The 12,431-nt window shown below is 56.6% G+C and overlaps 3 protein-coding genes across 12 annotated transcripts in view; 2 read left to right on the top strand and 1 right to left on the bottom strand.

The window, feature by feature from the left end:
• Positions 1 to 5,227, top strand: part of DCTN1 (dynactin subunit 1) — a 74,477-nt gene extending 69,250 nt beyond the window's left edge. For 7 of the 9 annotated variants that reach the window (XM_079990715.1, XM_079990716.1, XM_079990710.1 and 4 more), the window contains 7 exons: positions 336 to 502; positions 1,594 to 1,608; positions 2,357 to 2,490; positions 3,383 to 3,572; positions 3,690 to 3,766; positions 4,093 to 4,182; positions 4,277 to 5,227. In XM_079990715.1, the coding sequence (XP_079846841.1) occupies positions 336 to 502; positions 1,594 to 1,608; positions 2,357 to 2,490; positions 3,383 to 3,572; positions 3,690 to 3,766; positions 4,093 to 4,182; positions 4,277 to 4,414 (811 nt within the window). In that variant the 3' untranslated portion in view covers positions 4,415 to 5,227. The remainder of the gene's footprint in view (positions 1 to 335; positions 503 to 1,593; positions 1,609 to 2,356; positions 2,491 to 3,382; positions 3,573 to 3,689; positions 3,767 to 4,092; positions 4,183 to 4,276) is intronic. The other 2 variants (XM_079990712.1, XM_079990718.1) reach the window with 1 other exon arrangement.
• Positions 1 to 12,431, bottom strand: part of WDR54 (WD repeat domain 54) — a 307,575-nt gene that overhangs the window by 148,534 nt on the left and 146,610 nt on the right. The gene's annotated exons all lie outside the window — the stretch shown is intronic.
• On the top strand, positions 7,622 to 12,406 carry NOP56 (NOP56 ribonucleoprotein). Its single transcript, XM_079990935.1, has 12 exons — positions 7,622 to 7,730; positions 7,863 to 7,952; positions 8,477 to 8,591; positions 8,690 to 8,851; positions 8,984 to 9,182; positions 9,472 to 9,659; positions 9,904 to 10,055; positions 10,486 to 10,586; positions 10,891 to 11,039; positions 11,244 to 11,353; positions 11,568 to 11,705; positions 11,828 to 12,406. Exons 1-12 carry the CDS (start codon positions 7,728 to 7,730, stop codon positions 12,035 to 12,037), a joined length of 1,617 nt encoding a protein of 538 aa, XP_079847061.1. The 5' UTR covers positions 7,622 to 7,727; the 3' UTR covers positions 12,038 to 12,406.

The raw sequence follows: 12,431 nt of genomic DNA on the forward strand, positions 1-12,431 counted from the left end.
CAAAATAAGCTAATGCTCTTCTCGGCTGCATCAACAGAAGTCGAGTGTCCAGATCAAGGGAAGAGTTCCGCTCTCTTCTGCTTTAGTCAGACCCTGCCTGGAATGCTGTGTCTAGTTGCAGAAAGCCACCCAGAATGGCAATCCAGAGAGATAGGCGGCATGTAAATAATAAAATACTTTTCAAAATTATTAGTTCTGGGCAGCACAATTTAAGAAGGAGGTTGACAAGCTGGAACGTGTGCAGAGGAGGAGGGCAACCCAGATGAAGAAGGGGGCTGCTGCATGCCATGAAGCCCCCGCCGCCTGAGTTCCTCTGTATCTTTCTCCCTCCGCAGGGAGTTTGAGGAGACGATGGACGCCCTGCAAGCAGACATTGACCAGCTGGAGTCTGAGAAGCAGGAGCTGAAGCAGCGGCTCAGCAACCAGTCCAAGCGCACCATTGAGGGTCTCCGCGGAGTCGGTCCCTCGGGAGTCGCTTCTGTCATCTCTGGCATCACCGGAGGTGAGCCCTCAGAAGCGTGTGCACATGCTTTGGGGCGGGGAGACTGCAGGGGAGAGACGCCCCGAGAGTCTTGGGGTGCTGGAAGGCCAGCAACTCCAGAGAAGCTGATGGCCGCAGGGGCTGGACGGACCTCCTGGGCTCCCTGCCTGCCTGTTCTTCCTTCCTTGCTGCTGGCTGCCCTGAGCAGGGCAGGTGGCAGGGGCTGCCCTGCTTGGTTCCTTTATTTCCACTTCCTCCGTTTCCAAGCAAGAATCTCCCCACCCTCCTCTTTTCCCCTTCCCTTGCTGATCCAAAAGAGCCAGGGATTTGGGGAGGGAGGCTCCAGGGTCTTGCACTGCCGAGTGCTGACGTGCTCGCAGCCACCGCCTTCAGACGCTCTTTCCCACCACGACTCCCAGAGGCGATGCACGGAGGATCACTTCGCCACCTTTGCCCAGACCTGCAAAATTCTGCCCTTTGGGATGATGAATCCCAAATCCAAACTCACGGAGATCCATGGGGTTCTTTAGAGCGCGAATCTCAGAGTTCTGAGCCTGCTTCAGGGCATGTTCCAGACTGGAGTGGCTGTCCCTGGGGTTGAGCTGAGGCCACCAGACTCACATTCAAATACTGCACTGCCTTTCAGAGATCTCTACCCCTTAAAAGAGGGCTGATCTGCTCAAACTGCGCTGGGCATGGGAGGGTCGGCCAGTAAAGCTTCTGCACGTGGTTGTGGGTTCCCTCGTGCTGGTGCTGCCCTCTTTTCATTCAGTGATTCACACGAGCTGCTTCTGGGTCTTTTTTCCTTCCACATGCCTGGGGGGCTGTGTGAGCTTCCTCCAAACCTGGAGAGGGGGCTATTGTTTTTTCCTGAAGGGCTACAGAGCAAGGGAGCCCCCCCTGGCCTGCTTGGCCAGGGCTCTGGGTAGATGGTGTCCCAGTGCCCTTGAGAAGAGGTGGCCCATCGTGGCTCACAAAAGCAGGTTTGTCGTGTAGTCCAGAGAAGCAAACCCAGAGGGGAGCTGCTGCTGCTGCTACTGTCTTTCCTGCCTTCTCTCAGATGCCTCTCCTAATTTCTGCTCCTTCTCATCTCTTCCATGCTTCCGCTGCAGAGGAACAGCAGAGAGGTACAGTGGCATGGCCCAGGTGGGGCTGCTGGGGTCACCTGGGGCCAGGAATCTCCCGAGGACACAAGGGGGACTCTGAGGCTGCCTTTGGGGGCAGAGGGGAATCTCTGGCGGCTGCGAGAGATGTTTCCCCCTATTCCCAGCGTGAGGTGGTTTTTGTGTGCGCCAAGGAGGGGGGGGGGGATACAGCAAGGTCGCATGCCAGGGTGCAAAGCGTGTGTGTGACAGAACATTTCTCCAGCCCGCCCATCCTCTGCTGCAAATGTCTCGTCACCCCGCTGTGCTTGGAAATGAGCCGGGCTCTGGGGAGGCCGGGCTGGGGCCTCAAGGGGTCTGGCCACAGGCAGCCCAATTTGAGAGCCTCCTTAAGGACGCACGGTGAGGCTGGAGTCCTGTCTTGGGTCCCCCACATGCATGAGGTGGGGGCTCTTTCTGAAGAGTGTTTGGCATGTTGTTGCATATATTCGTACAAAACTGCTCCCCGGGCGTTTTCTGCCTCTGGCTGCATGTTCCCGTGTGTTTTCCTGGGCCTCCAGCTCTTGTCTCCTCCTAGGCTCAGCTCAGGTCTTCTCCTCCGCCTTGTGGTGCCCCAATGCGGGCGCATCCTGCCTTCCCCTGACCCTTGGCAGAGAACCTCCTGTGCCAGCATGCAGGTGGGAAGCTCCTTCTGTGAGTCCTGGCATGTGCTGCACAGGGCCATCTTCTGGAAATCTCTTCTCTTCGGACAGCGCTGCTCTTCTCTTTGCAGGTGTGGGTGCTGGCCAGGTGACGATGGCCGGGTCAGGCCCTGTGCAGGTCAAGGACTCCCCTCTCCTCCTCCAGCAGATTGATGCTATGCAGTTGTCCATCAAGCATCTCAAGAACGAGAACAACCGCCTCAAGGTGAGCGGCTTTCCTGCTTGCAGCTCCAGCCCAGCATTCCCTGGCTGGGGGGAAGGAGCCCTGCAGGCGGGGGGGGGCAGAGAGGGGGGTCTCTAAGGCAATGCCTGCTTTGAAATGGACAGAAGAAGAAGCAGCACTCGGGGATGGAGCCCCATTGCCCCACACTCTTTGCTCTCCGCAGGCTGTGGCACCCCAGCCATCCTCACCTTTGTGGACATTATATTGTTGCTGTTGCTGCTGTTGTTGATATTATTATTGTTGTTGTTGTTATTTATTAGTATACCACTCTTCCTCTGTAGAGCTCTGGGCACTTCACAGCATAAAATACAAGACAGAAACACAAAATACATTATAAAAACAAAACACACCCCATGTCACGGCAGGCAGGAATCCCAGGCACCAAGAAAGAACTGTCAAAGGGAGACTTCCTTCCTTCTTTCCTTCCTTCCTTCCTTCCTTCCTTCCTTCCTTCCTTCCTTCCTGGTTTGGGGGCCACGCATGCAAGGAACGGACTCTTCCTGACCGTTCCTGGAGATCCTAGGAGATTTTTATTATTGTCTTTGTTTTTAAAGGATCTTTTAATCATACATTAATTCTGTCAGTGTTTTAGTTCTATTTTAATGAATGTATTTTCTATGTTTTTAGCTTGTTTTATTCATTGAGTAAGCCACCTTGAGTCCTGGGCTGGGAAGAAGGCAGGATATAAATTCATGTAATAATCAATACAATAAGCTGCCCAGAGCAACTGCTTTTTGGGGGTGGGGTGCTCTAGTGTGGCTGGAGGTTGCTTGTGTCCCTTTTTGTTCGAGTGTGTGTGTGTGTGTGTGTTTGTGTGGAAGTGGCTGGCTTGAGCCCTGCTCTTCCTCCTCCTCCTCCTCCTCCTCCTCTCCAGGGAGCCCAGATGAGGCGGGAGCTGGCCTCGCTGACCCCGCTGCGGGTGCCCAAGCTGTCTCTCGCCAAGGATAGGCAAGGGGAGGAGATGGTCTCCAGCTCCCTCTACCGCAAGACCAGCCAGCTGCTGGAGACCCTTCACCAGATGAGCGCCAACACCAAGGTGGTGGACATCACGCGGCAGAGGACAGGTGGGCCTGGCGGGGGCTGGGAGGGGGCAGCGGGAGAGCTCAGCCTCTCCATCCCTTGCAGGGTGGGGAGGGGGCAGCAATAGCAACTCCTTTTCCGTCTCTCTGTCCTCCCCGCAGCCACCAGCCCAGCAGCCCAGCTCCTGGAGCAAACGGCCCGCCTGAAATCACTGAGCGAAACCATCGACAAACTGAAGGTAGCCGAGGCCTCTGGCCGTCATCTCTTGTCCCGGGCAAGAGCCCGTCATGGGGAGGGGGTGGGAGCGGCAGCACTGGGGGCCTGAACCAGAGACTCTGCCCAAGAGCAGGCTCTGTCTCTGCTCAGGGCCCTGTTCCCTGGAAGAAAGGGAGGGGCAACATCAGAGAGGGGAGGGGGAACGTGAGAGCCCCCCAGGCCGCTGCATGCTGCATGGTGGCTGTTCCAGGGCTGTGTGGCTTCCTCTCCTGAGCAGCCAGGATGGGAATACGGGGCGGGGGGGGGGGGCTTGGGCTGGACGGCCCTGACTGCGCTTCCTTCCTGCAGGATGAAGTCCTGAAGGAGACTGTCCTCCAGCAGCCCGGAGCCAACGTCCTGACCGACTTTGGCACCTTCCCCTCAGCCCCCTTCCTCAAGGTGAGTGCTTGGGCCTGGGCAGGGGAGCAGGAAGGAGTCCTCTTGGGCCGCCCCCCCCCCCTGACTCTCCCGCCTGTTCTGCTTTCCCCTCCAGGCCAAAGAGGAGCAGAAGGACGACACTGTCTACATTGGCAAAGTGACCTTCCCCTGCCAGCCGGGCCACGGCCAGGTCCACAAACTGGTCCTCACGCCCGAGCAGCTGCACAAGCTCCACGCCCGCCTCATCTCCTAAGAGGGTCTCCCCCCCCCCCGCCCCCTTCCGCCGCTGCCTCTCCTCCTACAAGATGCACACTAAATATGCAGACTCTTGTTTGTGCAAGGCCCTCCCGGCACTGCCGACTCTCTGAACGACCTGTGTTTGTTCTGTGCGCCTCCCTCCTCAAACTGGGCAGGCAACTCTGCCCGCAATGACCACTGTCCTCCTTCGTAGCTCTCACCCACTCCCTTGGTGATGGCCACTGGGCACCTGCTCCTTCGTGGCTCTCAGGCCAGGCTTTCCTCCCATTTCAGATACAGTCCATTCTGCCCCAAGAGCTTCTCGGTGTGCTGTGGCTTTTCCCTCCCAGGCAACTCCGCCCCCCCTGCCAGCAAGGGAGAAGGGGAGGCACCTTGCTCCCCACCTGCCAGATGGGGAAGATGGAGGGAATGCCATCGCCAGATCCATGCCCTTTACCTGTTTCATCAGCACCTTCAGCTTCCCTCCTCCTGCTGCTTCTGGGTGCAGCCCCAGGCGGCCCAAGCATGGCAAGGGGTGTCTCTTCCCCTACCCTCTAGGTCTTCCTGGCCTTACGGGGGAACTTGGTTAAGGGCGGCGGAGGTCTCTCTCTGCACACTTCATCTTGCAGCTCCACCCCTCTGACCACAGCCCCTAAGTGCTCTTCTCTCCCTCTGCTGACTTCCATGGTGGGGGCTTCTGTGGTGTTGGGATGCTGGGGGCGAGGAGCCATTTGGAGCCTGGAGATCCACAAGCACTTTGAGGCAGAAACCTTCTTGCACGTTGACTCCGCGGAGCTCTTGAGATAAATAAACTGAACTCTTAAACCAAGCTTGCACTGTGTGACATCGTTACTCATGAGTTAAGAGGGGCCTTTAAAAATAACTTCTTGTATTTCCAAATTTAACAAGGAAAAACAGGGAAATGAAATGAAATTAAAGGGGGAAAGTAGAGTAATAATAATGTACAAATAGTACCAAATAGCAGTAAACCATCCAGTGGCCATTGGTGCACAAATATTACAGTGAACATGTAACTTCATATTAATCTCCCAGATGCCCCAAGAGGTAATGGCTTCAGGTGCAGCCAAGGCAGTGAGAGGCTCAAAGCAGACGTCTCTCAGCCACCAGAAGGGCTCACAAAGCTCCCTTTGGTTGCCCAGTGTTGTAAACAAAATCTGCCCTTTTGGGGTGTACAGGAGCCCTTTAGAGAGTCCTTTGTAGGTTCTCCATGGGTAGGAGAAAATAACAGAGGCCAACCAGAGAATATTGAGAAGCAAAGCAGCTCGTAAGCCTGATCTTTATTGATCTGTTGCAACAGGGTCCTCACTCCCCACACGCAGGAGGGAGGAAGAACCCAGAACCCAGAACCCAGGTGTGCCTGCCCTTATATAGACATTTTTAATTGCCCGCCCTGGAGCTCCAGACCACCCCTCCATACATCATACATACATCACAGAAGGGGTGTAACCCAAGACCACCCCCCACAAACATCATACCTACATCACAGAAAAGGCGGTCTACAGCAGAAATTTGAATGTTGTTTTTCCAGGTTATCTGATAATGCCTTTTATGATGGCCTTTCCTGGTAGTCTGCCCATTCCTTTGAGATGGTGATTACCCAATTCCTGCCCTCCCTCCTTGCAGAGAAAACATTTGGTCAGCTGGGGAGTCAAAATGGTTTCAGGACGGTCTTCCTGTGCTGCTCCAGACATGTGGTCCACATATCCATATACGAGCCTGGCTGGCACATTTATGACCATTTATTTTAAATATGTTTGTTGTTTAGTCATGTCCGACCCTTTGTGACCCCCTGGACCCGAGCACGCCAGGCACTTCTGTCTTCCACTGCCTCCCGCAGTTTGGTGAAACTTAGATATATATAAAAGACCTTTATTTTTTTTAATACACCGGCCATTAACCTCCTACGACTGGAATGTAGTTGCAAAGCGCCTGAGCACCTGCAAAGTATAAGGACTTTGCCAATGGAAAAGGGTGGTGGCGAGTGACAACTGGCTGCGGGCACAAAGCCTGATGCGCCTCTGGCCGAGCGCACGCCTCGTGCCTCCTGGGGGCATTCAGCCCCTTGGAGGAGACCCAGGGATCAGGCCCCTCCCGGCCCGGCCCCCTGCCTTTCACCTGGCGCCTCCTGGGGCGAATGCGATGCAGCCGAATAGACTGGAGATACGAGGCTTCGCTGAACCCGCCTTGGCTTTGGGAACCAGGTGCAGGGAAGGAGGGGAGGTGGGCCAGCCTGCCAGGTGGGGGCTTCCCTGGACTCTGGAGGGGGGGATCCTTCGGGGTGCCCTTCTGAAGTTCGTTTGACCAGTGGAACCAAAGCTGCAGATGTCCTGAGGCAGTTCCAGAAGAACATCTGTCAAAACAGCTGTAATGTTTGATGTATTACAGTATTTTAATATTTTCTGGGAAGCCGCCCAGAGTGGCTGGGGAAGCCCAGACAGATGTAAAGGTAAAGGTACCCCTGCCCGTACGGGCCAGTCTTGCCAGACTCTGGGGTTGTGCGCCCATCTCACTTAAGAGGCCAGGGGCCAGCGCTGTCCGGAGACACTTCCGGGTCACGTGGCCAGCGTGACAAAGCTGCTCTGGCGAGCCAGAGCCGCACACGGAAACGCCGTTTACCTTCCCGCGGTAAGCGGTCCCTATTTATCTACTTGCACCTGGAGGTGCTTTCGAACTGCTAGGTTGGCAGGCGCTGGGACCGAGCAGCGGGAGCGCACCCCGCCGCAGGGATTCGAACCGCCGACCTTTCGATCGGCAAGCCAATGAGGCTCAGTGGTTTAGACCACATCGCCACCCGCGTCCAGATGGGCGGGGTATAATAAATAATAATATAAATTGTTGTTGTTGTTGTTGTTGTTCTTGTTGTTCTTGTTCTTCTTCTTCTTCTTCTTCTTCTTCTTCTCCTCCTGGCGCTGGTTGCTCCCCCCCCCCCCCGCCTTGGAGGGGGCTGGGCTGGGCTAGATGACCTTTGGGGGTCCCTCCCAGCCCCGCCCCGGACAGCCCTGCGGGCGGAGCCTCCTGCCGCGCCTGCGCCGAGTCCGAACCTCGTGGAATGATGGACGTCGAGGAGGCCGGCCTTGAGAGGAAGGGGCGGGAGCTGCCGCCGCCGCCACCTACTCCCGTTGGCCGAGAGTCCGAGCGCGGCCGCCTCCTCGCCTTCCCATTGGCGGGCCTCGCGGAGGGGAGGGGAAGCGGAAGGGGCGGGTCCGAGCGGCGTGAGGCGAGGCGAGCGCTTCCGGTGGGCCCTCGACGTCCTTCCTGAGCGCGAGGCCTGCGCGGCCCAGTCGGGCCCGAGACGCCGAGGCGGCGCCATGGTGAGGAGCCGGAGCCGGAGCCGGAGCCGGGGGCGAAGCGGGGCGGGGGGGCGGGGGCTCCCTCGGCTCGGCCTTGACTGACGGCGCGTCTCCTTCCTTCCTTCCTTCCTTTCTCCCCCCCCCCCCGCGCAGGTCCTCCTTCACGTCCTCTTCGAGCACGCGGCCGGCTACGCGCTCTTCGCCCTCCGGCAGGTGGAGGAGGTGGCTCTGCTGCTGCCCCAGGTGAGGAGGACTTTGTGGGGGGCCAGGCCGGGCCTTCGGGGGCCGCATTCCCCCCCCTTCCCCCCCCCTCGGGCGCCCTGAGGACCCTCCGTCGGAATCTGTCCATCCTCTGACTCGGATGATGCCACGTGTGGATTCTGCGTGCCCGCGGGAAAGACACGTGCGCCTGGCCGGGGCCTCGCCAGCGGGAGAACAACTCGCGAGGAGGCCCGGCGGGATCAAAGGGAGGGCCTCGCGGCTGTGGGTTTCAATAGGTCCGTGTCCCCCCCCCCCCGGTATCGCTTTGTTAGATGGGATCTGCACGCCCGGCCCCCTTTGGTTCACTTGCAGCAGTAAGAAGGATTATTCGGCAGGTTTTTGCATAGATTTGCATAGATGAGAGCGGTCTCGCCCCCAGCAACACAATTCCACCATCACCAAGCACGTGGTTGCTCCCGCCATCTTGGTCTTTTGGGGGTAGGAGGAGTTGTAGATTGATTCAGTGCCGAGCAAAACCAGGACACGTGCTGTTGGCGCTTCTGCAGGTGGAGGAGAGCGTCCTGAATCTCGGCAAATTCCTCACGGTGGTCAAACTCGTCGCCTTTTCCCCCTTCAAGTCTGCCCAGAGTGCCTTGGAAAACATCAATGCTATCTCCGAAGGTGAGCAGCGCCCGGATTCCTTCCTCTTTGCTCAGATTCTGCTCTTTTCCGTAAGGGCAGCGCCCCACTGAGTCTTCTTTTTCTCTTGCCTGGTCCAGGGATCCTCCATGAGGATCTCCGTCTTCTCCTCGAGACGAACCTGCCAGCCAAAAAGAAGAAGGTCGTTGTGGGGGTCAGCGATGCTAAAATCGGGGCTGCCATCCAGGAAGAGCTGGGCTTCCAGTGCCAGGCTGGAGGCGTCGTGGCTGAGATCACCCGAGGTAAGTCTGTGAAAAGGGCAACAGGAATGGGAAGAATTGTTTTCTGTAGAAGGATGAGGTGTTTGGAGAGTGTTTTTCTGCCAGGACTTGACAGGGCTGAACCCCCTTTCTCCTGTCTCTCCCTCTGCCCAGGTATCCGGTTGCATTTTCACAGTTTGATCAAAGGTCTGACAGCACAGTCCGCCTCCAAGGCTCAGCTGGGACTGGGGCATAGCTACTCTCGGGCCAAAGTGAAGTTCAACGTGAACAGGGTGGATAACATGATCATCCAGTCCATCAGCCTCTTGGATCAGCTAGACAAAGACATTAACACCTTCTCCATGCGGGTCAGGTGAGGGGGTCTCTGGCCAAAGTGGGTCCTTCCTCCCAGTCTCCCTATGCTTACCACAGACAGCGTCACCACACATGCTGACTGTATAGAAACGGGAGATAGAGAATCGGTAGCCCTGCGTATACACCACAGCCAGGCCGACTTTCCCCTGAGCTGTATTGTTAGTACGGGTACAAAAAAACCACCCACCCGAGATCCTTGTTTTCCTTGAGCCTTTTCTAAGCTTGGAGCCAGGTAACACTTTACTTGGAGAGGCTGTCCTGACTCTGTCTCCTCTTCCCCCTGGCAGAGAGTGGTACGGATATCATTTCCCTGAGCTGATCAAGATCGTGAGTGACAACTACACCTACTGCCGCCTCACCAAGCTCATTGGGAACCGGAAGGAGCTGAGTGAGGAGAGCCTGGAGGCCTTGGAAGAAATCGTCATGGACAGTGCCAAGGCTCAGGCTATCCTGGAGGCCTCCCGCTCATCCATGGGTCAGTAGTACTGTGGGGAAGGGGCGGGGTGAGGCCTTGGGTATGCCAGGTGAACACAGGTGCTGAACTGCGGCTCTTGCACAGTTCTTTGATTTCAAGCAGCTCATCTTCTTGGTGTTGACTCCTTCTGGTGCTAATGTCTGTTAAGAGACTCTGCACAGCGGGGGGGGGGGGGGTTAGGAGTGTGGCCTGGTTCTCCTTTTTGCCTCCTCTGTGTTCTGATGTGCCTCTCTCCTCCCTGCAGGGATGGATATCTCTCCCATTGACCTCATCAACATCGAGAGCTTCTCCAGCCGCGTCATCTCTCTCTCCGAGTATCGCAAAGGCCTGCAGGAGTATCTCCGCTCCAAGATGAGCCAGGTGGCTCCCAGCCTCTCAGCCCTCATTGGAGAAGTGGTAAGTGACTGCCGCGTGTGTAGAGAGGAACCCCCTGCCCCCCTTCTCACTGGCTACAGATATGATGTGCAATGTGAATCTGTCAATCCACTGAGCTCTCGTGCTGATACCTTCTCACTACTGATCTGTACCAGAGGAAAGGGAGGGGGCAGAGGCTGTCTGTAGAGTGGAGTTTTAAGCATTGTAACATTTTGCATATGCAACATTAGCTGGTTGCTGAGCAAGGCCTAGGGCAGCTCCCATGGATTGGGCCACTGGTGCAGGTGGATGCTTCGGACTTTTCTACCTTCCTGTTTGGGGCTCAGCAAACCCTGAGCCCCTTGCACAGCCTGGGAAGCAATTTGTCTCCTGGGCACAAGTGTGGGTTTGGCTGCTGCTCTCTGAGGCGGCTGCGTCACATGATTGCTTTGCCTGTCTCCTCACCCCGCAGGTGGGCGCCCGCCTCATCTCCCACGCTGGCAGCCTGACCAACCTGGCCAAGTATCCAGCTTCCACAGTGCAGATCCTGGGTGCAGAGAAGGCTCTCTTCAGGTACAGCTGCAGGGCGGCCGCAGTGATGGCAGGCTCCTGGGGTGCTGGGCTTGATGTGCTGGTCAAGTCCCGTTAGCCGCATGTGTGATGGGCTGGCCCCCAGCCTCTGAGCGGTCACCTGGGCCATTCCCTTTCCCCTCCATCCGGTAGGTTAGCTATTTCAGGCTTGGCCTGGGATGGTTGGACACAGCTGGGAGGAGGGAGACAAGCCACGGTTGGGGGCTTAATTTGTGGGTCTCGGTGTGATTCTCTTCCTCTGCCAGAAAGCATTGTTTTGGTGAACCTTGCCCCCTCTTTCCTGCAGAGCCTTGAAGACTCGGGGAAACACTCCCAAATATGGCTTGATCTTCCACTCCACTTTCATTGGCCGAGCAGCTGCCAAGAACAAGGGCCGGATCTCCCGCTACCTGGCCAACAAGTGCACGATTGCATCCCGCATTGACTGCTTCTCAGGTGAGGAGTCAGGGCCTGGCCTATCTCAGTATGGACAAGCGGCCGAGCAACTTTGCTATGATGGTTACATTTTTCGTCAACAGCATTTCACCCAGTGAATGGTGACGCATCAAGGCTGAGCGAAGTGGGTGACGTACTGCCGCCCTTCTCTGGGTTCTCTGGTGCCTTCAGACTCAACGCATTCCTGTCTGTGTTTTTTTGCAGAGACCCCGACCTGCGTCTTTGGAGACAAGCTTCGAGAGCAGGTGGAGGAGCGCCTGGCCTTCTATGAGACGGGGGAGCCTCCGCGCAAGAACCTTGACGTCATGAAAGAGGTGGGCAGTGGGCTGTTGAGCCGGGGTGGGTGGGCAGAGGGGCTGCCCCATAGCAGTCGCTGGATGTGATGAAATGACCTGAGCCTGACCTATCCACTGGTGGAGGCAAAAGCTGATTTAATGAGTCTGATTCAGCCTGTTGCTGCTGCTGCTGCAAACAACGGGGGGGGGTGTGGGCTGGCACTGACCGATTTCTCTCTCTCCACATTCACAGGCCACAGAGGTGGCTGCTGAAATGAAGAAGAAGCTGGAGAAGAAAGAGAAGAAGAAAAAGAAGCGAGAGAAGAAGCGGCTGGAAGCCCTGGAGGCCGCAGAGGAAATGGAGAATTCTGTGCTCGAGACGACGGCAGAGGTGAGAAGCCCCTTTGGGGAGCTGGCGGTTGGTTGTAGGGTTGGGCATAACAGGAGCCGAGTGTCTGCTGTGTGCATCCTCCATTCTCTTCTCTCTCCCCCTCCCCTATAAATTAATCTCAGGAAAATGATGTCATGCCCAAGAAAAAGAAAAAGCGAAAGCACCAGGAAGAGGAGGACGTGGAGCCGTCTGAGAACGGCCTGGAGGAGGAAGAGGTCTCCCCCAAGAAGAAGAAGAAGCTGGGCCTTGTGGAGACGCCCCACCCAAAGGGGAAAAAGACAAAGAAGAAAAAGGCCAGAATGGAGGAAGATGAGGAGGAGGAGGAGGACTAGTGGGCAGGACGAACGGCAAAATCCCGTCCAACATGGCCAGCCTGAGACTTAAGGTCCACTGAGGGTTTCTTTAAAAACTGGCTTCTGGGCTCTTCGCTCTCTGCCCAGTACTTTTGTGACAACTGAATGTAGCCACGGTTGGACCTCCCATGGGCAGAATGGCAGCCCAGGATCCATTTCCTGTCCCTTTCTTGGCAGCACAAGGAAAGAGAGTGAGCCAGGCTGGCTTCCCCCCTCAAGGGGGAGGAGGAGGGGAGGGTGTTCTGTGGCTTGCGGCCGAGGCCTCAGGAGACGTCCATTCAGCAATTTCCACCTGGACATTTCATGTACTTAACCAGCCAACAATAAAATTACTGTCTTTTTATAGCAGCTTTGCCTCTGGGTATTCTGTTAG

This window comes from Podarcis cretensis (genome assembly GCF_951804945.1).
Source record: "Podarcis cretensis genome assembly, chromosome: 9".
In the NCBI taxonomy this organism is placed as follows: domain Eukaryota; kingdom Metazoa; phylum Chordata; class Lepidosauria; order Squamata; family Lacertidae; genus Podarcis; species Podarcis cretensis.

Coding starts and splice junctions, on each gene's coding strand:
- NOP56 (XM_079990935.1), top strand. Junction 7,953..8,476: donor TGGCTCTGCTGCTGCCCCAG/GTGAGGAGGACT, acceptor GCGCTTCTGCAG/GTGGAGGAGAGCGTCCTGAA. Junction 11,040..11,243: donor CCGCATTGACTGCTTCTCAG/GTGAGGAGTCAG, acceptor GTTTTTTTGCAG/AGACCCCGACCTGCGTCTTT.